The sequence below is a fragment of the Cyprinodon variegatus genome, unplaced genomic scaffold, assembly GCF_000732505.1.
Source record: "Cyprinodon variegatus isolate N-32 unplaced genomic scaffold, C_variegatus-1.0 Scaffold156, whole genome shotgun sequence".
In the NCBI taxonomy this organism is placed as follows: domain Eukaryota; kingdom Metazoa; phylum Chordata; class Actinopteri; order Cyprinodontiformes; family Cyprinodontidae; genus Cyprinodon; species Cyprinodon variegatus.
Genome location: NW_015150609.1, coordinates 698,693 through 726,322, shown reverse-complemented (window position 1 = coordinate 726,322; position 27,630 = coordinate 698,693). Strand labels below are relative to the sequence as shown.

The 27,630-nt window shown below is 39.8% G+C and overlaps 1 protein-coding gene across 15 annotated transcripts in view; it reads right to left on the bottom strand.

Annotated features, from left to right (window-relative positions):
* The window catches only part of neo1 (neogenin 1), a 230,847-nt gene that overhangs the window by 127,164 nt on the left and 76,053 nt on the right, over positions 1 to 27,630 (bottom strand). For all 15 annotated transcript variants that reach the window (XM_015377565.1, XM_015377567.1, XM_015377554.1 and 12 more), the window contains exon 2: positions 20,475 to 20,798. In XM_015377565.1, coding sequence (XP_015233051.1) covers positions 20,475 to 20,798 — 324 coding nt within the window. The remainder of the gene's footprint in view (positions 1 to 20,474; positions 20,799 to 27,630) is intronic.

The window sequence follows — 27,630 nt, the reverse complement described above, 5'->3', positions numbered from 1 at the left end:
GAAGGAAGGAAGGAAGGAAGGAAGGAAGGAAGGAAGGAAGGAAGGAAGGAAGGAAGGAAGGAAGGAAGGAAGGATAAAAACGCAACCCTGAGGTGGAAGTTGAACGGAAAAAGGAAAGAGGCACTGGATTACAGATTACAGGGAAGACAGGAACTATTTGAAAAAAAAAGGCGTTTTCAGTCTCACTGTGGGAGAAAAGGAAAGATGCAGATCGTTGACCTCTGAACAGCTTCAGAGTGAAATCTACTGTAAGAAAAGCTATTCCCATAATACTACAAATCAATATGATCAGCAGGGGGGCTTCCACTTCACCACCACAAGCTTTTATTCTTTATTAATCATCCATCAACCCCCATCAGGCTCAGCTCAGTGGGTCGAAAACCTCGGGAATCCTACGTCAGCATCCACACAATAAAATCCCCTGAATTTAATACCACAACAGCTTTCAGCCGCCAATCAACAAGCCCATGAAGACGGTGGAAGAAGAAGCAGTCTGCAACCCGTTCCCTGAGGCCATCACATGCAGAGTTCAGGGCCAGGGAAAGGAAGACACACACACACACACACACACACACACACAAGCACACACTGCTTAAGTCTGAACTGCTCATGCAAACAACCTATCACTTCCTTGCTTTCACACTCCTTTTTTTTTTTTCTTCACACATCGTCTGCCTTCCTACAACTCCTGTCTGCACCACACACGTCATGCCTGTATGCATTAAGACAGAGTTTGTGTAGGAGCAAGCCTGAACAGGAACCGACAGCTTCCAAAACAACCTTTATTCCAGAAGAAGGGCGCGTTGGGGCGGCTTTTGGTCTCACCTGTTCTATAGCCCTCTTTCTCTGCACACTATGCACAGTAATACCTAACGGCTATGCATCTCTCAATTCATTCTTTCCCCTTTTATATCAGTGAAACGCGATGTCGGGGAATAATGAACATGGAATAAAATGAGTTTTTATAAATCATGCAAATCCTTAAACTAACTTCAGTCATTTTAAAGGTTGAAAAACAATCTTTTAAATGAAGTGAAATCCAGTAAAGCCGAGGACACGTAGAGAAGCAAAACACCCTTCAAGGTGTTGCCTCAGACGAAAGCCGGACCTCTCCTCAGCGATTGCAGGAAAGCTGCAGAATAAGTCAATCCAAAAATAATGTTGGCCTCCGAAGCATAAGAATCCAAGATGCTCACCAGCTGAGCACTTCACACTTTGCTTTCTCCGGAGCTCTCCATCTGCGAGGAAGCGAGGAGTTTTCTGTGGCTGCAGTGCACGCACTGAAACGCACCATATTTCTGCCCCCTCAGCACAGGCCAAGGGAAGGCAAATAGGCACTTCAAACATGTTTTATTTACACGGAGAAGCTAAAAGAATCTACCCACAGACAGACGCTTTCTGCACATATTACAGTTCACACTCTGTGGAAGCAGTATTCATCGACTTTTCCACATTTTTTGTGACAAACAGCAGTGAAGTAGAAGGAAAACGAAACGAGAATTTTAGTTTTTTCTTCTACAAAGCTTGGTGTCCTCCTACATGAATCCCTCAGTTAAACCACCTTAACCTCGAGTTACAGCTGCAGCTTTTAGGGGATGTGTCTTGCAGCAGATAAAACTGAAAATTTTTTCCCATTTTCCTTATAGAACAGATCAAGAGGTCACATAAGAGTGTAAAGTGTCTCTTAAAGGTAATTTTGAAGCCAGGATTTGTGTTGCAGAAGGCTAATAGCTATCCTGTCAAACTGATTTTGGAACCTGAGATATGGATTCCTGCACCGCCTCACCGCCTTTGTAGGTTCACAGTTCTGCTGTATTCTCCTCACTTTGGAAAGCACTGTGAGCTGTCTAAAACTTGAGATATTGTTTTACAACCCAACTCTAGTTTAAACCTCTCAGACCCTTTATATTGCGGCCGATTAACTTCATCAGGCTGGTTGTTCTCTACGGTTCGCTCTGACAAAACTTTAAGGCTTTAACAGAACAGCAGGATTAAATCACACAGTGTTGGGTTCAATAAAGGAGGCAGATGGTTGCCCTTTATTTTAATTTACGGTAGGCTAATAGAATAAAAGGGGGGCTGAAATTAAAAAATGTCTATTGGAGTTATAGCTGTGCATACTCCCACAGGAGTGTGTCGCAGTGATGCAGATATTTTTGATTTATGCCTAGTTTTGAAGCGTGATCTGCGCTATGTTATTCCACGCCACAACACAAGAGGGACAATGAGGAACTAGCTGTGGGTCTAGATATGGCAGAGGCGGGGAGGAAGTGGAAAAACGCAAGGGGCAAGGGACTTCACGAGTCGTTTTCCACAATGGCGGTCATACAAACAAAACAAGCCGGTAAGGTACCAAACAGGAGATACAGATGAGTAGAGTGGATGTAGATTTGACCAACCAGAGGCCTCCTGTCTGCGCTCACCTACAATTTTGGGGAGGTCCAGCAGAGTGTCTGGAGAAGGGGTGGGTGGCATACCTGCGTTAACTGCAACACACACGTAGACGACCAGGTTTCTGAGTATAAATCAGCCTAAAATCCCTTTAAATTACCCTGCAGCGAGTGCTTGTAAAGCTATTTAAATGTAAATTGTGCATGCTTTTCGAATGGTCCTTTAGTGAGAGAAAGTAAGGTATGAGTGAAAAAATAGATCTAAACTGGATCCATGACAAAAAAAAAGATGAAGTACTTTCAAGGACAGGTCACAAGAGGAGTGACCTTGAATGTGAAACCTCAGTGAGCGCCAGCAGCACTGTGTCAGTCTGGGATAAAAAAGAAACTTTTCTCACTGGGTCTCACTTTTTCGGCCGACTCTGTGTCTGATGAATTAAGGTGTGTTTCAAAGGTTTCCCCGGAGGCGGCGAGTGGAAGAAGAGAGAGAAAAAAAAGGAGGATCTGTGAAAGTCAACTCTCTTCTGGGGTTGAAAAGCGCTATGAAGCTCAATTTAAACTTTGAGAGATGGGGGTGTTTTATTGTGAAAACCTGGAACTAGCTCCAGACCTGGATGAGCGCTCGTGGATGAGGGTGGTTGTCCCTGCTTGTACGGAGGGATCATATTCTCGCTTTTGGTTCAAAAAGTTACACCATTTACCCCCTATTAAATATCACGTCATCTTGTCATCGGTTCCAGCCTTTTCCTGCCTTAAAAATCTAGCTTTTTATAAATAGAAAACACACAAACAGAACTCAACAGGCTTATAAAAAACAGATATATAGTGTCAAGTATGATGAAAACAACATGATGGATTTTAGATTTGGTCGTATTGCAATAATTTGGTGAATCTATGTCTGATTTAGAAGCAATGTATTTTCTCCTGGAAAGGCATCATATATCCAACCTGATGGGTGTCTAAAGTGTATCTTTAAGTATGCATTCCTGGATTTACCCCATCCCATTAAATCTGAGAAATATGTCAGAGACGCTCAGCGTGGCTGACACATGATCCTAGGTTTCCCTCTGGTGTAAAAGGCTTGACATCCCCATATGATGCTAATCACGTACAGACAGACATCTTCAGAGCAGATGGTTGCAAAACAAAATATCCAGTCTGATTAGTACGTCATGCCAGCAGCCAAACTCTTAGCGACAGGAAAAACTCAGTCTTTAAGGTCCAGAATAATAATGTGACTATTTAATGTAAATTCCCAATGATGTGTATGAAGAATGCGTAGTGAGCTCCAGAGTAGGGTGGGGACAGGCGGTGCACTGCGTGCAGCTGGGAGATGACGTTCAGCTTTGCAAACGGAGTGTTGGGAAGTCATTAGGAAAGTTTATCTTCATTTGCTGACTGCAGCAGTCAATAATAACTCTCATTAGCACACAGTGACTGCAGAAGCGCGCCACAGAAAGGGCTGGAAACGCTCGGAGCTTGATTGCATTTTCCTCTGAAATTCGAGATTCTGCTCCTCTGTGTTGAGGATCTCTGACTGTGGATCCTGGTAGGCATTTCAGGAAACTCTACTAACACTGAAAACCTCTCTGAAGACATGTTTTGTTCTTTTGGGATGTAAAACAAGCAAATATCTGATCATAGTCAGAAGCTGGCTGGATGGGATGAAGTTGGATCCGGATGGAATGAATGGATTGTGTTTTCAGTCAAAGTAACATCCATCTATTGTCTACACCCTCTGGTTCTAGAGTGATGCATAGAAACTGGTGCTTTTTCTCCAACCAGTCACTGGGAGAGATGCGTAGTGGACAAGAGAACAGGAAGTCACATGACGGACTTAATGAAGGCAAGTGTTCCGGTTTCTTTGGCTGCCATGCAAGCAGGCCATAGTCTTTCCACCATTGTTCTTGATGTGTATCAAAACACTGCATTCAGATTCCTCCAAACATGGTCCTGTGCTTTTTGTCCAAACATCTCCAAGTAGATCACATCTGTCTTTGGTATACTCCAACTTATTTTATTATCATTACACTGTCCAGAGCAGTACAGAGCAACGAAATGAATGAAATGAACGAAATGAGTTTAACCCAATGGAAATGCATCCCCTTGGGGATGGGTGGCCTGCCATTGTTCGGCCCCAGGGAGCACTGATGAGTTCATGGTCTTTGCTCAGGGAGCCAGGGTAGCAGTCTGTGGGAGTGGGGCTCGAACTCAGAACCTCTGTATTCCAAGCGCAATGCCCTAACCACTAAGCCACCATACTTCTGGAGTATACCATTCCAGAAGTATTGGCCTATTTAGCAACAATACCAAAGAATTAAGCTACTTCCTTTAAGTTATAATTCCTTTTAGACACTTTAATGTGGAAACCCTTCCTAACAAGCCATACCTGTCTAATGAAGGCAAGTCGATTTAAATTTTTTTTTTGCAAACTCTCTGAACCAAAGCTTTGCTAATAACTAAAGCTAATTGTATATCTAAAATATATTTTCACATTGTAGTATTATCCAACAGAAAAACCTCTACATGTTCATAAAATGTTTCAGCAAATGCTTCATGGAAGTCATTACTGATCCGTTTCCCTAATGGATTAAAAGCAAACACATACTTGTACGCATATATAGATGTCACGCTCAGATGATCAGTTAATATAGGGGATGGTATCAGCAGCAGTGAATCCATCTTCCTTTTTAGTGGGAAAGAAGCAGTAATGGTGAACAAAGGACTAAATGTTAAGGAGAACAATAAATAGCATTATCTGTTGAAATGCATGTCCTTTCTGCATAGTGGCTGTCCAAAAAAAGGAAATAAAGATCTGCATTGACCAACAAATAAGGTTTACTTGCAGTGGGAACAGAACCATGGGATATATCTGACGGGAAAAACAAAACAAAAACAAGAGGTGCAGAGCACAATTCAAACATGCAACCATATATCTACAGCTAGGGTAAGATAAAGAAATATTCATTTGCACTGGACCATCCATCACAATGAATATTGATCATATAAAACATTTTATAGAGTAAAATCACAATTTACCAGAGACTGATTGTGTTTTAAGAACAACATCCGTTGTCACTGCGAAGATAAAACCACCTCTGCTTCTGGCGAAGCTTGAAACTTTGCAGTTATCTTAACAGCTCAGATATTGACAGACGACAAGCAACAAACACGATTAAAAATCTATTAAAACAAAGGCAATTAATTTGCATGGGAGTAAACCCCCCTTGCACAAAGAAACACTCATCAGGGATTGAAGCGTCTGGGGAGAAGAGATAGGGCCGTCTCCACCAGCCTCTCCACCTACCTGGAGGACCTAATCAGTCGGTGAATACTCGGAAAATGGAAGCTGTCATCTACCTCCACCCTGATGGGCTCCCTGACGACACCCTCTTCCTACTGTCATCCACCGGGAGAAGAAAATAGGATGGATTTTTACATAAAGTCTCACTTTAGACCTGCTATTCCTCCATCATACTTCAACAACGGATGCATTTCTTTCAATCTCTCTCCCCCTGCCCTCTGCAGACACGTCTATACAGCTGAATACGCAGCTTTTGATGCTTGGTGTACTCCTAAAGCCTGTGCTGCAGTGTCATATCAGAATAGCCAAGATTTATTTCAGGTCTAGACTCCAAGTATTCTGGAAAAATAATCAGCATGGGAAACCAGGTCCATGGTTTCCAATCATGTCTACCAGCTGATTATTTCCATCCCTAAGGCATGAGGCAACACCTAATTGGTCATCAGAGGTTAGTTTTTTCACCTGAAAGTTGTGCAGAGGAGCAAGATTCACTGCTCTGCAAAAACAGTCTTGAAATAGGCAAAGACTTCTTAAAGTTACTGTATTTACCCTTAATTTGAGTAAGTAAATAAGATGATTTGCCAATTGAATTAGCATTTTTACACCTCAAAGAAGATAATTAGATAATATGCACTTGAAATAAGAGACTGCAATTGTTTTTTTCTTATTTTAAATGTAAATTGTTTTGTCCCATTGGCAAAGTGTCTCAATTGAAGAAAAAATGCATTTATTTCAAGAAAGATGGACTTACTTAGATAAAAAGTTTTTGCAATGTGAAGCAATGTTTGCATCAAGGCACCTACATGTAGTTAAGAAGCCACCATAGATTATCACAGCATGTTAAGATCCTATGATCGATTCAAAGGATGCCATCTACAGTGAGACACAGAACACTCCATGGCCACTTTATTAGGTATTCTGAAGGTACACCTTGCTGCAGAACAGTTTGAACAGAACAGTTCCTGTTTGGGACTAATATGTATACAAAAAATGCAATAAATTGTGGGGTTTTTATGCATTAAAATGTTTGTAATTAATTAAAAAAATGTACATGTTAAAGCACCGGTTGTAATCCTGATTTTTACATTTTTTATGGCAGATTTTTAGATGAATTTCTGATAACAGCATCAGACGTCCTAGTGATTAAGCCAATGAAAATACATCCTTACCTGAATGGGGAAAGAAGATTTGCCAAAACTTCAAACCAAGCATCAGAATGGATAAAAATAGGAAAGATTTACACAATTTATATGATGCAATGATCACCACAACCTGATGGGCTGTTCATAATATTTCAGATCATTCTGATCTACTGAGGTTTTCGAATGCATCTCTTGGGGTTACAGAGAACAATAATTTCAGGGGAGAATGAGTAGACTGCTTGGAGATGGTAGAAAGTAATCGGCAGCAAAAAAAAATAATCATCCTTTACAGCAGAATTCCTGTGCCTCTTCTGTCAAAAAGGGAACGGGAAGCAGAAATCTCCATGGCTCAATGATAAACTCCTTCCTGAATAACATGAAGCTATTGATCCAGTATTTGCTTTGTTGATGCTTCAGGCTGCTGCTGGTGTAATGGTGACAAGATTATTTGAATCCATACTAGCACCATCTACCTCTTTACGCAGGACTGGGTCAGTCACAGAGGCGGGAGTCACAGTAGAGAGTGTCAGACTTAGCTCTCCACAGACACCTCCTCCAGTTCCTCTAGAGGACACCCGAGGCATTCTAAGGCCAACTGAGACTAAGTCCCATTAGACAACCCTGTGCTTTCCCTTGAGCAGCCTTCAGGTGGGACCTACCTTAAAACACACCCAGGGGAGATGTGGAAAAGATGTCTGACTCATCTCACTGAGCCATCTCTATAATGGTTTGCAGGTTTACTGTGAACCACTGGTCAAAACTCTGAGAAAAAACATCCAATCAAAACCCTTTTTTTTTTTTTTAGGTTTTTTCAGCACTAGTGGCTCATTTATTGCACAGTAGTCTGACAGGAGAAGGAGTGCAAGAAAGATGGAGAGACATGCAGCAAAAGACCACAGGGTGGATTCAAACCTGTGTCGGCAACGACGAGGACCACCGCTCCACCGAAGCACGCCCCATCAAACCAACACCCTTTAGGATGTGGCAAAATGGGACATTCGAGTCATGGTTATGAAACAACGCCATGAAGCAATATGGACCTAAATGTTTAGACTTTTTGTTTAAATTATACCAAAAAATACATAAATAAACAGCATAATTCATGTCGGCCAGTGAGAATATGTGCATGTAGGGACAACAGCAGTGAGAAAAGCTACAGCGGAAACTCTTTATGAAGTTCAGCTACTTTACACAGGCTCTGATCCTCTTTTCCATAATCACTCAAATTGAGCATGATTATGGCAGCCTATTATGGGAGTTATTTCTGTTTCCACACATCTTAACAAGTATAATGCATTGATTTGTGCACAGCTGAGCAATGGGATTGGATATTTCACTCAAGTAATAGTTCCAGTAATGCAGTAACTCAGCAAGTATGTGCTTCTAATGATAGTTGTTTCCAAATAGATCAATGCCACTAAGTGAGTAAAGCAATATCCTCTTCGCACTTTTTAGAGAAATATCTTTACCCCACAAAACAACAATAACTTGATTTGTAATCTATGGCAGTAAGAGTTATTGGATATTTGCCTTTCCTTTTAGTGTATGCCCACTTACTTAATGATTGCTGTGGGTGGGGTGGAGTCCCCAGCAGAGAGGTGGAGGGTGGAAAGCATGACACAGGGGTGATGGAGGCCTGGGGAGGTTTTAAGGCCGAGGCATCCAAACTATAACAGCTTTCACCTCTGGTTGCAGATTTTTTTTTATGAGGACTTCTAGATATTTTTAGTGAAGTCCCAAAAAAAGAAAATAACACGCCACGTTGTAATTAGAACCATCTTAAATCACATGTTGGGGGGTGGTGGCCTAGTGTTTATGGCATTGCACTTGGAACCTAGAGGTTCTGCGTTCGAGCCCCACTCCCACGGACTGACACTCTGGGTCCCTGAGCAAGACCCTTAACCCCACACTGCTGCCCAGGTGCTGCACAATGGCAGCCCACTGCTCCCCAAAGGGATGGGTTAAATGCAGAGAGTTAATTTTGCTGCTTTGTACTTGTGACAATGTAATGAAAATAAAGTTAAATTCTATTTTATGGTAAAAGTGAAGGGACCAGTTCATATCAGTGGAATAAAACAGCAATGATTAATAGATAAATGTTATGCTATTATTTAAGAGATGTAATTCACCAGAAAAACAATACAACTTGAAAGAATATACTTAACATTCAATGGATGCTGCAACACAATAGAAATAACATAAAAAAAAATACTTGGCATAGTTGGTGGAGTCCATGACAGCAGAATTTATTACCCTGAGATAATACAGTGTTTGCTCTAGTTTTTCAGATAAGGGATGCAGTTCTCATTGGTCTCCTTTATAAAAGCCAGTGTCTGCTTCAGCTTGAGAAAAAACACAGGCTCCTCAGCTGCTTAAAATGCTGCTCTACTCAAGCCATATTTTAATAACACCTTCCCAGTACTTGTAGGTGTTGCATATTAAACTAAACTCTCTTTGTATAAACGATGTTGGAGAGATTGGCAGAAAAACAATATGGATGCAATATTACTCTTGCAGATGCGCTACTCTGATGCTTCCTTACCTTTATTTATCTCAACATTCAGCAGCAGCCTTATTGTGGGGTAGATGAACTGACTGACAGAGGTGTAGCCCATACAGGAACTTAAATTTTTCAAATACAAAAATAACCAATCTGTTTTCTATCAGGGTGTAAACGAGTTAATATCTTCCCTCAACATATTTCTAACTTATTAAGTGGCTTAACTCCTTGGCTACCTTCATTAGCATTTCAGTGGGTGGCCGACTTTAGTCTTTATACCGGGCATACACTGTACGACTTTTTGCCCTTTTCGGCCTGATTCTCCAGTCGTGCGAGAATTTTCTGATCGGGATGAGTTTCAGCCTCATTGCATGCTGTGCGTCATGTAGTGTACAGGGCTAACGATGGGCGATAGGCCTCTCACGACCACCTCCTGATGAGGAATCGTAAGGTTTGAAATTCAGTCGGCCGTCGTAAGGTCACATCAGAGCATCTGGCCGCAAAGGACAGTCTCTTCATGTCACATGAGGGCTTTCATAAATGAAGCTTGGATTGTGGAACCAGTGACAGCATGGGGCATAGAAGGGTTTATGTGGGTGGATAAATCAAACCTTCCATTTAGTTCTCTAGGTAGTTTTATTGTGGTCATAAAACCATCCAGAAATTTGATGGTGAAGCTTCTCAGTCATCCAGGTCATAGTTATTCCAAAAAAGTAAAAAAAAAAAAACAATCCACTGGACTTTGTTTCCAAGTTTAAAGACGTTTTGTTTTCCAACAAGGAAGCTTTTTTAATTCAAAATGTCAGGAATAGGGTTGAGTTCAAGGTTTTATAGAGTGGACCACAAAACAAAGCCTTGTTTTGGCTTAGAAACATGCAAATTTAACCTGGCAAGCGGGTCCCTTCCTTTGAAATGGGGGTCGTTTTGTTTCTTTGTTAGCCTGTAATACCTGAAACCCATCTATATCTCTGAAAAGGGGGTCGTTAAAGGGAATTGGTGGTCCGGCTGAAGAGGCAAGATGCTCTGGTCGCCTGTAATGGGGTGGGGGTTGCGATGATAGCAGGAAGGAAACAAACTCAAAGCTATTTCTGAAATTTTAATTGAAAAAGCTTCCTGGATGGGAAGCAAAATGCCTTCAAACTTGGAAACAAAGTCCAATGGAATGTTTTTTTTTTTTTACTATTTTGGAACATCCAGAAATTTGTTTTTAGAACCACCATGTTGATTTTATTTGAATTATCTCATTCATTGTATCATTTTTAGATTTTTTTTTTTATCTTATTTCTACCCGTCTTAAATTTTATTGTATTTAGGTATTTCCCTTGTAAAGCACCGTCTAATTTGCTTTTCTTTTTTTGGTCATTATATAGTGCTCTTAAATGTTGTATAATATTTTAATGGAAACAAGGCTAATGATGCTCCAAACAACCTCTTTTACAAATCATGAATCCACCACGTTCTATACTTTAGAATGGGAGATATGGAATGCACATTTTATGCATAATACTTTAAATTAGCCCTGCTGGGTTCCACTTCATGTGTCCTTGATTGACAAGACTACGTTAAACTGTGATCTAGGGCTGTAACTAACAATCATTTTGCAAGTCACTTAATCTGTTGATTATTTATTCCATTAATAAATTTCCTTAAAGAAGACTTTTAACAACATTAAACCAGGTGAAATTCAAACTTTTACACTTGAGGAGTTCTGGATAGAGCATAGTGACATTAGAAAAATATTGTTTTATCTGAAATGGAAAATGTTTACATATTTTGTTTACAATTTTGGTATAATTTCTGCTCAAGGTGGGTTCCTCTGTCAACTAAAGGCAAATTTTAAAGTCTCTATACTCAAGGTAACGACTCATTGATGACTAAATTAGATGTCGATTATTTTCAATCAATTAATCAAGATTAATCCAATTGTTTCAGCTCTACTATGACCAGTTATAGCTCAAAAAAACATTTCTTCTTTGCAAGACAGCTGAGGATGCTAATGAGTTAAATAGGCATAAAATATCTGCCTTTAAATCCACCTATAAACTGACTAAAATGATATTAGAACTCAACGTTCAGCTGATAATAAGGCCTCAAGACTGGATACCGCCCAAACCTACGATATGGTACTGAATTAAAAGTGTTTAAATACTGTGCAAATTCATGAGCACAAACATGAAAACTGCAGCCTTTGTCTGACATCAAACACCAAACTGAGAAGGCACCTTATTCCATTTCTACACAAAAATGCCGACTGAGTTAATCCGTAGGACAACAACAACAACAAAAAAACCTAAATAGAACAATGTACAAAAATCTTACAGCATGTTTTTGTTTATTACCTTCTACAACAAGCCTGACGTCTTATTATTTAGAAAATGTCCACTCTGGGTTTAATATATCTCCTCTTGTTTGAACAGAGTGTTTGGAACAACACCACAAAAGGGCTTTCATACAACAGCAATGCAATCACTATTTCAAACCAGCATGTCTGTGGGGTGATAATGTCCCCCCCCACATTCAAAGGCGGATTAAAATACATCAAAAAAGGGATTAATGAATCTGCCGACACCCCTAAATCCCCCAAAGAGCATCCTACTGCTCAAAGGATGAGCATGCTTAAATATAAGGTGACACATATGACACATGAAGAGCATGGTGACCAGTTTACTACTCTATATCTACAACCGCGGAGAGGGAGAAATTAGATCTCAGTCAAGCGTTATATTACAGAGAAATGACCTGTGGCTTTTGTTGTCTTTTTATGCCTCAGCGCTTTTGGAGGACAGAGGCAAGGGGAAGGGAAGCGACAATAAAACAGGCTGATTTATTGGAGAGAATACTGAAAGGTCAGAAGGAAATCAAAATGAAGACTTAGAGATAAGTGGAAGAAAAAATTCATCCTCCATTTTTTATTTTTTTATTTTTTTTGTCACTTAGGTCGGGTTTCCCAGTTAAGCGGCGGCGAGATGGGGCTGACCTCGAGCGATTCTCAAAGCACGTCGTTGGCAGGACGTAACGGCGAACGGCAGGCCGTTAGGACGGGGATTCTCATTACTCCCGTCTCGCTCCGTGTCCCTGTGAACCGGTCGCACACAACTCCTCATCCTCTGCCCTGTAATTTCCCCTTTCCCTCGCACGGGGACACAAACTGAATACATAAGACTGTGCACCAACAGGCCACACTCCCTTTCTCTTTCATCTTAACCTCCCTGTGTTTCCACGGTATCTGACTGTGCACACGGCCTAAAAGACGCAGGCTGGACACCCAGAGCACAAAGCAAAGACGTTTAGTACGCACACGAGACTGACTTCAAAGCAATTTGGAGAAAAAGAAATGTCCCAATTATCAATATTTACCTTGTTTCTACTAAAAAGCAGATTGAAAATGCAAAAGCATTAATAATGCCAATAATTTTAAAATAACAGGTCATTGTCTGAATTTTATCATTGATAATCATCATTAGACAAGTGAAGAAAGGTAATTTAGCAGATGCATCCCACTGGCTGAATGTGAGCATAGTGACAACTACATATTTTTCTAACATTTTTTTACTGGTGCAGGTTTCTACAGCCAGATGAGCTGATTGGAGCCAAAATATTAAAATCATAATAAAACTTTACGTTCATATTATTATCTATAGGAAGAAATTTGATAATATTGGGTAGCTGAACATCAGGGTTCACGGACAACTTTGTACGTTGATTACCTGTAACTCTTATCTCTGATCTGCATTTACACACAGCACTGCAGACCAATGACACACAAGCAAGATATGCAAATATCAGTTGGGAATTTTGAGTAACGGATTGTGGAATTCTTATGGAAGCAGATGTGGAAGCAGCAGAGGGAGCGTTCCTGCTGCATGGATTTCAGCCATTTAGTGTCATGACTCTGATGATCCATGACGCATGATGGATGTAGGAGCTGGAACAAGCAGTCATGACGATGATAATGATCATATCCATAACTCCAACATAGAGGAATTATTTTTTTCATATATATTCCTTTGAAGATTTCCATTTGATTGGTTGCGGTGTGCGTTCACCCCCTCATAAAGGTCGTTTTATGCTGCCGCCGCCTCAATTCAATGGCTGCACAGCAGTCATACAGCAAACACGCAAATCCAATCTTTTAGACATCAAACGTTCTTCAAAAAAAGAGCATAAACAGCAGAGGACTTGATTCTGAGATTAGAGCGGAACCCAACTCGGGCGCGTGTGCTTTATTGTTCGCTTTGCACGCTGTAATTAACGACATTCCAGGGATTATTCTGATTCATGCAGTCACGGTGGAGCTACCAGGTTCCTTTGGACCCTTCTTGATCATTCTTGGTAGATGATGTGATTGTTTTGCAGATCCCAGCAGGATATGGAGTCCATATTTTAAATAAAGCTATCTGCATCCCTTTCTACCTCGGTACTTCTACATGATCGGCTTCTATTGGTTTTTATTGTGATTTTATCAAGAGATCTATGCAAGGTATCCAACATAAAGTACAAGTTGGTTTCTGAGGCCTTAAAGCAAATAATGATAACTCATCTGAAGGGCAGATGTGAATTAAAAAGAATAAAAAGTAGTTATAATAAGCAAAACCGGCAGATTTTTAAAAATTCTTTACTTATTTTTTCATTGTTATTGTAAGCTATCACCTACTGGCTCCTCATAGGGTGAATTTGATCCCATTAGATCTAAATGCAGAATGACATGAAAGCACTATTTTTAAAAATGCCAGACATTATGTTTTATAAAGGGCTAACAATATATGACCCAAGTTGGATCTTCTCTTATTCTTAGCCTGGTTAGTATGGCTTCTTTACAAATAAAAAGTCGAAAATAAAAGGTTAGAGCTACAAGGTAAAGAGTTCAAAATGTCCCAGTGCTCAAACAGTGCTCATGTGAGGAAGTAGAGGTGGAAAAAGCAGCACGTCTACCAGCAATCAATCCCAGGTATTTGTCAGATTTGCTCCATGCCACGCCAACCATCCGTGACTCCCTCTGTCATTACACCCCATAGGTCACGCCCACTCTTCCCCAGCCTCTGCCATCAGCCCAGGCTCTGATGGTGGCCTAATGGCCTGCTTTCTCTACACTGCAATTAACCTTTTTTATTGGTGACATGCCAGCACACTGGAGATACATCGGTGTCTGAGCGCATATGTGGGTAAGAACCATGAAGAGAACAGCCTTGAGTGTGCTCCAACACCTGATGTGCGTGTGCATAGAGGCTGACGGCTTTAGGTTTATGAAATGTTATGGTAAATGAAAGCCAGCGTAAATATAAGCATGCCTATAATAGCTTACAGACTTCACCTGCTGCGCAGTTTAACAGAAATTGCTTTAAATCCAACCAGCCATCATCTCCAACCCAGACAGAACCCAAATGGCTGGAAGGTTGCGTGATAGCAGAGCGCGTCTCAGAATAGGAACAGAACAAATCTCCTTTTCACGGCATGTCAGCTTAAAAAAAACAGGTAGACCAAACAAATGCATCCTGCTGCTGTAAGAATAAGCAAAGGCAGACTTCATCTGAAGTCTCTCATGAATGTTAAAGGCATCTAACCTTCAAATTAGGCCCTTAAATTCTACATTTAAGTCTAGTAGTTGCTGGCGAAGTGTAGGAAATAAGGAATTTCAGGATTTTGTTTGTGCACAAGGTCATGCAAGCACAACCCTGTGGATAAGTGTTATTAAGATCTAAGAAAGGACAAACATTGGTTAAAACTGGGTTGCAGTTTCAGTATCTTCTTTCTTTTAGTTTTAGTCAAAATTTTCACAGCAGTTTAAATGCATTGGCTTGAACAGATGCTGCTGGGTTAGCAGACAGGTGTTTATAGAGATGGATAGATGGATCATATAGAGGGGTGACCAATTAAAAATCAGCAGGGTCCGAAGAAAGAAAATCAACAACGAGTAAAAGTCCGGAGACATTTTAAATTATAATCTGTTACTTTAAACAGAATTTGACACTAAAATAAAATGAGGTGTTTATGCATCCATGTTATATATTGACTTTCTAAATAAAAAATAGAAAAAATATACATATAAAATGTTTCCATTTTAAAAGGGAAAGTGTTTTTTGAAGTACAGAACAACAATCTTTCAGTTTGGTATATAGACAATTGTCTGATTCACATATTTTATAAAACACCTGAACTGACCGTTTCTTTTTTTCCTTTCTTTTTTCTGGCATAATGAGAGCAGTGGGCTTTAGGCTGTCCTGCAAGGTTTAAACCTGGGTTTAAATGGAAACAAAGCCATTCTCAATTAAATATCAAGGTGCTCATTTTGAGCCTGGATCTATATTTATTTTTGATTCTTTTCATGGTGGAGAATCCTGCTTCACAGCAGCAGGTTCAGCCAAACATCCTCTAAATGTGCAGGGTCAACTTAGAGAGCACCATTTCACTTTTCTGTCACCAGTTCACTGCAGTTCTTCTAGCAGTCCACACTTTCTCTGCTCTCTTTTTTTCAACATCTTCTCCTTCTTTCCCATCGCCCGGCTTGCTACAGGTTTGCCGGCTGTGTCTAAAAGTAGCAGCAGCAGCAACCCAGACTGACAGTAGCTCCTTGGCTAATTTGTATCACGTGTAGCCTGGTGCCGGACGCTCCGGAGGGCTTTACCGTATTAACAGGAGAAGCAGCCCAAGTGAAGTTAGACACTGTCGTCAGACAACATGCGGTAATTTATAAATGTTTTAAATCAGGTTGGGTCCGGATTATCCATCAGGTGGAACCGGACCGCGGCTCACTAATCTGTGACCTCTGATATATTGGGTGAATAGTTAATAACAGGCTGAAAAAAGGAGTGACTGATAGATGGAAGTCTGATCGGTTGGGTTTCTCAAACTTCTAGCCACCAACGTACTCCTCCAGAATCACAAATTAACTTACAACACACACAAACACCGTGACAGCAGCTTCTGCAGCGATCGATGATGTAATTCAAGATTCCTCTTGATGTAAAATTTGTCAACTTTATGCATAGCAAATGAAAAAAAAAGGAGTGGGATTTGTTTTCAAGCGAGACACGCATGTGGGTATTCACGGTTCTAATTCATTATTTATACAGACAACAACACACAGATGGAGTGAAACTTGGAGTGATAAAATCGTTGAAATGCTGCTGCATCCACCCTCTGTGCTTGGCGAGGGAAAACTGGAAATAGATTATTCAGTGGAGCCTGGCATACCTAGGAAACTAATCACTACAGTCACCATGCAAAAGCATCACCTGCAACAAACTGCTGCACCTCTTTACTAAGCCTCAACTATAGGAAAAAAATCAGTTTGTCTGGGCTAATGTCTATATCTACTTGTTTTCGTATTTACAGTAGGGGCTTTTAAAAATCTGCTAAGGAATCTAGTTTTATTTTTCCCAACTATATAATTCACATTAACCATTCCTGTCTATCACAGTGTTGCAATAAACCAGCTAAAATTAGCAGACGCAGAGCTGAAAAACCAAACATTCACATTTAAGGAAAACACAGCAAATAGTGAAAACTTGAACCTTTGAAATTAGTGGAATATCAACATAGTTTTGTGCACATTTATAATGGAAACTCAACTAGTTGGTCTGGATTAAACTGAAAAGATAATGACCACAGAACTCCTAAGTTTGGCTTTGAGATGGATGGAGAGGAGCTTACATCAAACCTACAAAGCTAATATGGAGTTATAGTGGCTCATACTAGATCAAGTTAAAATAAAGTTAGATTAACACTACATAGGTGTAATTAAACACTTATCAGGTTTGAATGTATCTAACACTAATGTATAATGTCAAGTAGGGCTGCAACTAACAATTATTTTGCAAATCGATTAATCTGTTGATTATTTTTTTGATTAATTGATTAATATTCAGATAGCCAAAGGTTCCTTAAAGAAGAATTTTATTAAATTAATCCAGGTAACTAAAACTTTTTCACTTGAGGAGTTCTGGATAGAGCAGATTGACAGATGAAAATGTTTTTTTGAACCAAAATGCAAAATGTTTATATAATTTTTTTTACAGTTTTGATATAATTACTGCTCTAAGTGGGACGCTCTGTCTGCAAAAGGCATGTTTTAGAGTCTCAATACTCCAGTTAAAGATTAATCAGATTGTAGATTAGTTGACAATTATTTCAACAATCGATTAATCATGATTAATCGGAATACTTTTTTCACCCCTATTGTCCAGTACTAACACCTAACACCTGCTCACGCATTCATTCTGGTGAGCAACCTTGTAACAACAGCTGCCGTGGGGCACACTGAGAAGCTGCCGTACAGAGACGCCACTCTGACCACCATCAATAAGTGGGCACAACGACGGAGCTGGGACTCAGAATATATATATATATATATATATATAGTTGTCATTAACACATGCATTTTAAAAGATAAGAGCTCACAGAGGTTGGAAATCTAATATCAAAATCAACTCATTGTAAGAACTAATAGTTAAACGCACACTAAACAAGTGCCGAATTAAAGGTATAGTGGAGGGTTTTCATGAATTTATGAAAAGACCCGCCCTCTTCTCTTTAAAAAATAAGTACATGCACAACCTTGTACTCACTCCCTTGAGGGAATGCCTATTAAACCCGTGCGATCGCGTGCATGAGCCCATTTCTCCTCATGCACACTCTGTTTAAAATTTGCTGTTTGTATCGCTCATACAAGCTTACTTTCCAAAAGAAGATTTGCAATTTTTCCACTATGTTAGACTCACCACCGATAAGTGAAAATAGAGACGAGCACGTAGGACGGCCTTATGTAAACATATCACCAGAATGATTGACAATTGGGAGGACCACTTATTTGGATGATCCACCTGGAAATAGATTTAACGCTGTACTTTCAACATAAAACACCGACACCAGAAATTTAACACGTTAAATATCAAAACAGTTTTTTAAAAAGCTTGTTGAAGGCCAATGAGTGCAACTTGCAAACAGACATAGCACCAAATATAAGTGGTAATTTATGAACCTTTTAGAGCCTGTGTTTAATGTTGACTCTGACTGAATGAGGGGAAATTCACCATTCATTTAGGATTAAGCATCCTCTATATCCTTGTTTCTAAAAATCCAGCAGTTTTATGCTTCTAGTAGAAAATTGATAGCATTTATACCCAGGCCGACTAGCAGTGCTCTAGCAGTAAAAAGAACTGTAGTGTAACGAAATGAAGAAAACCTGAAATAAGATTTAAACAACTGAAGTAATAAAAGAAATCCCCTTTGTTTCAATGTTTGCAGTTCTAACATAGAGTCTTATTGAGTTACAATTCAAACAGCCGTAAAAAGACGATGAATCAGAGTCGATACAAAAACTTCTCACAGGGATTCGGTGTCTGAGAAGCCTATAATATACAACCTCACTGTCAACAAGAGGCCTCTCTCGGGTGTCTTAAACCTGCTGGAGCAGGAAGCTCACAGTAAACGCATTCTGGGCCTTCTCCAGCTCCAAATTGAATTTCAGGGCATGAGTTGACTCGAAACACCTAATAATCCCAACGTCACCGGCTGGCTGTCTCCAAGCTGAGCGAGGTCACAGTGTGGGAGAAGCAATGAGAAAAACAGAGCCTTTGACAAGCTTTTATCCAGTGAGGAAATACATTCCAGCTCCGGCAAGGTGAGGGAATTTATTAAAGATAAAATAAATGGTTTGAAGGAAAAAAAAAAAAAAAAAGAAAACACAAGAAAAGCCCCAGTTTTCTATTTAGAGCTGCTATGTGAGGCTGCATTCATCCCATAGATGTGCAGTAGTAAACACTTTAGAGATTATTTCAGAATGTTTGTAAAGCTGCAGCATGACTATGATTTTTCTTCACAAAGTTCTCTTCTAACTTAAAAGTTAACTTTATTCCTATTCTCTTTAACGTCCATCTATGAAGAAAAAATAATATGAAAAGCATTAAAATCACACATATTCTACAATTGTTACACTTACTATATATAAAACAGCTTAAAGATATGGTTCCTGTTTTTTTTATTCCAATCAAGCAGCCAGAAAAACACAAATTGTAAAAACTGCAGCTTAAAATTTTTCTTTACATGCAGAACAGAGTCATCATTCAACAGCATGTTATGAATGAAGTGCAAATCAGTTAAGTGTTAGCAGAGATAGATATTTGTGTTTTTTCCTTCTATCAGTATCAGGTGATGCATGCATGCATGCATTGGCCAATTCGTTAGTGCATTCAGCAGTTCCCTGCTTTAGGTATCCATCTTTAATGTTTTGTTTGATTTTAAATTAGTCTTTCACTTTTGCTTAATCTGAGACTTTTGTGACACTTATCATTTTGTAATTTTTTATCGTTTCTATAGAGGAAGAAAGAATCGGCCCAGAAATATTGGCAGCATTAGGTAAAGTGCTGTCAAAATAATCTGTATCGGGCTGAAAATATCCTGAGTCAGTCGATCTTTAGTCGCTATGCCTCATAGTCGCAAGGGTTCATGCATCGCTGCTCCCTTTATTTGCTGTCCATTGTTATTGTTTTGTTTGATTTGTTAATGAATGTTTATTTTGATTTGTGTAGATTTAGATTCATTTTGGCATTTTTATTGTAGAAATTGAGGAAGTAGAACCAAAAATCAGCCTCCCTCAAATAAGCATGTTGGGGATCGGCTAAACGGATGGAAAAATATTCAGAATAAGCTTTAAAAATCCTATATGAGTTCATTTCTAGATGTTAGGGACTGATGCTTTGATGCATTTATGGAGACAATTCTTATTTAACTTGCCTCTACCATCACTATAACCTCAAAGAATGTAAGGTTGATTTTTTTCCCCCTAAATGTGTTTGTGTAAGTCAGAAACTTCCCATGAGAACAGCATTATATGAACCCTTTACAGAATAGGACTGAATAGGATTTGAATGTTTTACCACTGGGCCACTTTGTAGCTACAAAGCTGCATAAAGTTATTTTCTGCAATAGAATTAGGACTTTTTCCTCCTCAGTCATCTATAATGCTCAGTCAGTATTAGCATGAAACCATCTGATGGTCTGTTTCTGCTCTGATTCACCTCTAATATAAATACAGTGAATTGATAGAGGGAGAAAAAGTTTGAGAATTTGATCAGAATTCACGCTGATGAGTTTATATTAGCAAACCTTCCTAAGGCAACCGGATTTCATCACCCCCTTACCTGCTACTTCGAGGCGCGCCGTGCGGCTGGAAATGGATCCCAGGTTCTCGATGGTTGCCACGCACTGGTAGGTGCCCTCATCGGGCTTGTTGTGCTTCGAGTGGACGACGTGCGTGAAGAACAGCGAGCCGTCCGGGAGGATGCGCCGCCTCTCGTCTGAAACCAGGCTCATGAAGGTGCCGTCCTTCTTCCACTCGATGCGCGCCGGCGTGTCCTCGTCGCTGTGTGCCGAGCAGTTGAGCAGCGCCGAGTTCCCCCGGATGGCCAGCGTGTCCTGGGGCTCCACCGTGAACCTGAAGGGGACGAAGGGCTGGGCTGCTGAGCCTGGAGGAAAAGAGAGGAAGAGGAGTTTTTAAAAGGACAAAACAGGAAGTAAACATTTCATGACATAGTGGCTGGATAAAAGGTTGTTCTGATTATTCGCTGGTTGATACCGATTTCTGATTTACTGCAAGATCTGACTTCAGAGAAGAGGAAATAGACTAATTATGTTTTTTTTTGTTTTACCTCCAAGAACTATCACATAAACACTTTTTAAAAACAAAAGGTTATTTTCTAGAAGTTTTAAAAGGACTCTAAACATAAGAGGTTTTAACTTTTTTTTTTACATTCATTGGATAAAGAAAAACATATACTGAAGTATTTAACTATATTTGAGTAGTGATCCCAGATCTGAGGTAAATGAGGGAAAGTTGTCTGATCGACTGCTGTATCTCTGCTTAAAATCTTATAATAGCCAATTTAAATTTCCCCAACCTTCCTGCCACTGAATAAGATGTTTAAAAAGCTCCAACATGTCCACTTTATGACAGAACCCCCAAAAAGTAAAGAGCGCCAACTCTAAAAAACTCTTATTTCCAGTCTGAACCAAAACACATTAAAACCCAAAACGTCATCGACTCCAACCGGATATTTTGGAGCGCACTCTGGAAATAAATCAGTATTTCTGGACTCTAAATGATCCGAGCACTCAACCAAATGTTCCCGAAGCAAAACATAATTTTGCTCATTGCATCTTTTAGGCAGTGAAGTCTGTTCCATCCCAGAGCCTCCGTGAGGCTTTTTATTATGGAAACCACAAGCCCCAGTGGAATCTGGTAAAAGGAGCTGACAAATTTAACCCAGGCGAGCCTTCCTGGCAAGTTAATGTCACGTCTTGCTTTATTATAAGTACAGAGTAGAGCGACGGGGTAAACACTCTCAATCGTGCTCACAATTTCTCCCCCCCCAGCATAAATGGAAACACCGCACCAAAGCGGATCGCACCAAAGACACAGGAAGTGCAATTCCTTTGCATTTGTCCTCATCCATTATTCAAGCTCTCCCACCCTAAAAGTCCCCCTAAAGTGGTATTGTTTAGATAAATAACACCAATTATCAGTTCTGCAGAGACTGGGTGGAGCTGGGAAAAAAAAAAAAAAACATTACAAGGTTTATGAAGATATTTTAATAATGCAAAGCATGGAGTGTAATAGGTGGCTCAGTGTTTAAGGCAGTTAAAAATACGCCTTCACTTCTCTAAGAAAATGTCACGTCTCCGAGGGGGAAGAGAAACCAGGAGGAGTGTGAAAGCGATGAGCAATACTAAGGCAATTGTTCGCCTTTCAAGCGACTCGTGATCATTTCCCTACATTGAGTCCCTGGTGTGGGATCTAGAGAGAGGGGGGGGATAATGCACAGACCGTTACCGTGACGATATGGTATGAAAGTGGACGGAAAATTATTTTCTTTTTATCACCCACACTTGATCTACAGGTGAATTTCTATTAGAAAAAAATAAAAAAGGACTTCTATTTTAGCAGCTTAATCTCAGGCTCATATAGATTCTTAAACAGAGATTTCAGGTGGATATTCGGGTTAATTTTAAAGATATAAAAGTCGATAAGAAGCGCTATATATTTTATTTATTTCCCTAAACTTTTGACACCCCCACAACCCTCTACTGTCTCACTGTTACATGCCCCAAATCTGCTCATATTGCTCCATTGTATTTATCCAAAGTTAACATGGCTGTCTAATGGAGCATTTTACAGCTGCTGATTTCATTTTCTAGTAGAACATGCTGAATTCCATTTAATTACCAAAAAAGGTTTAATAACCAAAGATGTTACTGTGCCTGATAGGGCTGGGTAAAAAAAAATCGATTTAATGGATTTTAAATCGATTCCTTTACATTTTTGCAAAATGGATGTGTAGGGTATGAGATCGATTAGTTTTATAGTGACGCGCGTGACGTTCACATTCAAATGAGCAGGCGTGTGCAAATGCCGACCCAAGTAACACACCCCTCAGCAAGCCGTCCCAACTGAAGTCTGGAACCATTTTGGATTTAAAACAGCTAAAGATAATGTGCTGGATATGTGAAATTATGCTGACTTCCCACTACATTGATAACGAGTGGCGCCTAGCATCTCATGCTATGAGATGCGAGGATTATTCAAGCCAGACAGCTGCAAATATAGCCAATAGGTTGAGTGAAGACATTAACAAATGGGGGCTGACCAGCAAACAAAAATAAAATACATAAGCATTTTGAAACACAGTTGAAAAACTTTCATTATTGTAAAAACAGATTGAATCGAAATTAATCAATTTAGAACTCTATGAATCAAAATCGAATGGATTCAGGACTTTGGTGAAATTACCCTGCCCTATTGCCTGATTGGTCATCAAACCCTCCTGAGCTACAGTGTGTTGTTCTGCTTTTCTGCCTCAACAAATCTGACCTTAATAAATAGGTGATTGACAGAACTCTGCAGCTCTTGGTGTTTGCTACAATCATTTAATAAAGGCCTGATGGAATGGTCACACATTTAAAACACGCAGGAAAATGGAACCTGAGGGCCTGAATTTAAGACCTTTTTGTCACTACCCAGTCTGTTCAATCAGCTAATTTGAGCATATGCAAACAGAGATTCATCCAGGTCATCATAGATAATGTAATTATGGTACCAAAAGTACTAACTTCTATCCTTAATTCACTAAAGAATACTAATACAAATATAAAAAAAAAATTTATGACTTTTTTGAGACAATTTTGATGCTCGACAGCTTCTCTGACATCATTGTTGGTCCGGCAAAATATGATTAAACCATGTTTATCTGCATTTGACTTGTTTCTTTCTTTAGATTATGCACTATATACCACAATGTTAACACAAAAGGAAATCATCACACTGAAAAAGACTAGATTTATGTTTAAATCCAAAGCCAAAAAATTAGCTCCTGGAAATAGCGTAGGATCGCACTTCCTGTACTGATTGGCCACAGATGAGGATTTAAATTCATTTATTTTCTCATTAAATACATTATTAACCTTTAACATATATTTAAGCATGTTTTATAAGGAGGGAAAAACGTTATTTAGGTATTTTTAGCAAATTAAAATCGATGGCGATCTGGATGTATATCTGGTTGCGCATGTGGAAATGAGCCGATGGTACGGATCGTGCTACCGGTTTGTATCTGGTATTAAAACCTCTGCTTCACCACATTATCAAGTGGAAGATAAGAGAAATCAGAGCCAATAAGCCGAGCTTTTGTAATGAATCTACAGGATAAACAGGTTTACTGGATTAAATGATAATTTCCAACCCTTTTCTGATTTACTGAGAAGCTCCTGCATTACCATTTTACTTTTGCAGGAGAAGCGAAATTTCAGCCAGGGTTACTTTATTAAATCTGCTCATGCAATAAATGTGGATGCAGAGCAGCAAAGATTGTAGTTCAGCACGCCCAGGAGTAGCTCAACATATATTTAGCTGCAGCTCCCTGCAGTAATTGAGCAGTTTTAAATTATAATGAGGCAAGCAGCTGATTCCAGGAGATCAATAGACCCGGAGCAGGCGCTCCTCTGTACACACAGAGCTAGGAATGTATTATAGTGATGGCGAGCCTAGCAGATGGAGATAGACTCTAGCAACAGCGAGAGGGGTTCTTCACTTGTGCAAACCAGAGGGAGGGTGGCATCCTTCATCATCTCTGCTTCATGCTGCGGAGGCTGTGGGTGTGTTAGATGGGAAGAGCCTCTCCGCCCACGCTTGGCTCTTTTTCACAGTCTGGAAGGAAACTTAAAGGCCTCCAAGTTTCCTGCAGTACCCCAGTTTCTTACACACTGATCATGTCAAAGTTATATACTTTACCGCACTCCAGTTTACAGAGTTTGTTGTTGAATTATTTTAAATTTTAAAATATTTGCAACATATTTTCAAATGAATTTCACCCCAAATTTTACTGACAGATTAAAGGACGAGCAGCTAAATTAGTTTGAAACTTTCCCAGACTGCATTAAACAGGTGCAACCCGGACCATTCAACCAGAGGGGAAATAACCACCTTTAACTCCCTTTTATACTCATCATAAAACCACCGACTGAGCTTTACCTCGACTTTTGGACGGAAACAGAAAACACTGGACTCCAATTTGCAGACAAAACATCCACTGTCATGAGATCAGGGCAGTAAAACGCAGGAGTGAGGAAAGGATAATGGCAGGCTACCTGCTTTCGCACAACATCCCCATTATCTCCCTCTTAGATCTATTTCCCACAAAAATGTTATCAATTTCACAAACCAGAGACAGAAGACAAACACGCCGACACACAGGAACCCCAAACTGTGAATGTTGTCAGGAGTGATCGAAGTCCAGATGTCTAAACATGGGAAGTTTAATCAATGATGGACCCACAACTCAAAGACTGAACAAATATTTTGTTGAAATATTTCATCAGCTGGGAGAAAAAAAAAAAAAAAACACTAAACAGAACCTCCCCAAATATCTCCAGCAGGAAACCAAAGGAAACCTACTCAATAAAATTATGTCTTCTTTTACGCTGCTTCAAATTATTTAGAGAGAAAAAATAATATCAAGTTTAGATTTCCCCTTTCTCTTCAACTTTAACCGAACGCAGTTTCATTAAGGCCAGGGGAAGCCTGAGCCTTTGGCTAATTTCAAAAGGTTAACTAGCCTGAACTGTCACTCTGCCACAAGGCTGAAGACGGCTAAATGAGCCAGAACGGGCCAACATCACAATGGGAGAGCGGCTCGTCTTTGACTGACAGCATTATTGTGATAGACTTAAGTTAGAGTTCAACTTTTATCTCAATGTGAGGAAAAAAGTTAGGCTTCTGCTACTAACGACGTTCGGAATTGTGGGTCTTGAAAACGTATTCCTAATGAACACCTAGAGAAGAAATGAGTGACAGCTCAAACGGGGCGGAGGCTCACGTACATCTAAAAGCAGAAGGAAAATCAACATCTGCAGCAGAAGACGGAAGAAAACATAAAACCAGTTTAAACTTAAAGATATGTGCCGTTCTGGGTGGTAGGAATAAAAACGTACCATCATAATAGATCAACGATACACAAGGGATGGAGGTATACTTTGCACTGGAGAATGAAAACCAAACCCCACATCATTAGTTTCCCTTTTCGTTTAGTCAGTTTTCTTCATAGTAAAGATACATCTATCAGCATGTTAGGTTTTAAAAGTGGTAGAGAGGCAGCAGTTAGGGTCACATTGGCAGACGCAAGATTTTCAGTTCAAATATAACCTGCTTAGTCCAGTTTTTTTTTCTATCTAAATATAGTTTGAGCAGAAGAGGCTTACAGGTCCCTGAGGAACAGACCTCTCTCTATACAGCTGCTTAGTCCAACTTATTTTGGAAGTTCTCAAGGTGTGCCCAAGTAAGAAGGTTTATAAAACTCCCTGAGCAGTTATTGGCTCCCCTACCCAGAGGGATATGACCATAACGAAGGAAGGCATTCCACCATCCTTATCCGTCTCCTTTTTATCCTTAAAAGTGTTTCCTTCCTAATGGACTGGTCATTCTCCCACAGCAGCGTGTCGCAGTGACCTTGTCGCAGGTATGACGCAGATATTTTTTTTATTTATGCCCAATTTTGAAGCGTAGTCTGTGCTGTGTTATTCCATGCCACAACGCAAGACAGACAATCACAAACTAGCTAGGATTGTGGGTGTCAGTGTGTCGGTTGGACGAGCTTCTTCCCCATCTACAACCCCTCATCCAATGCCAGACGACACAGTTTTACTTGTGAGTGTTCCCTAAAGACTGGCCGTGGCGCTGCATGTTTTGGCTTTGGGTGCAAACCAACAGACCGTCGCACAGAGCTACAAACTTGCATCCTGCACGGTTACGGGGATAGAGTCCGAGGTGTGCCAGGCGTTGTGGACGGCACTACAGCCAGAGTTTCTGCTGTTAGGTACCAAACAGGAAATACGCATAGTGAAGAGTGGGTGTAGAATTGACCAATCGGAAGCCTCCTTTCTGTCCTCCTGCAACGCTATCTGCAGCACTGTCTGCCGTCTCTACAGCCTTTGAATTGGAGGAGACGCCTCACATCCCAGCTGACTGATGCTACACAAAGACATATGGGATATGATTATAAGCCTTCTTTAGATCCAAAAAAACTCACCTAAACTGCACAAGCTAATTCATAATGACTCCTAAATAAGAGTAAAGATCTAGTTTGCTGCTCCTGGACCTCAATGGAAACAAAACCAGTCTTAATCCGAGGGTTACCAGCCAGTAAGAAGAACAACCTTCTATCCCAGATAGGCAGATTTTTTCAATAATTTACGCTAAAATTAGGCTGCTAAGGATTATTTAATCAATTATGTTTACCTTTTTCTGAATAATATGAAAGGTCACTAATTGGAGATTTATTTATTTAGTTACAGAATCAGATATAGGTAAAAAAAAATACCTACATGAGGAGGTCTGGACGGAGAATATTTATTTATTTTACAGTTTTTGCTTATCTACTTCTTCATAAAAAGGCTTTGTGCAGCAAAACGAATAAATCAGTTGATAGATCTTTTCAAAAATGTATTCATAATCACTTATCCATTTTATTTAAAATGATCTCTATTAAAAAGGTAGACACTACACTTTTGAACTTCCGTGATATTGTGTAGTCATTTATCAATTTATGTTTTTTTGTTTTTGTTTTTTTTTTCTAGGGGGGAACATTGAGCACAGAACAAAAACCTAAACATTATAGAAAAAATGACACCCACCCCCACAAAAAATATAAAGAGGAGACCAAGAAGTTACACCTGAACCAAAACACAAACATTATCTGATATTCAAAATGAAATCAAAGGAGCATGTTTATATCAAAAGCATACCAGGTT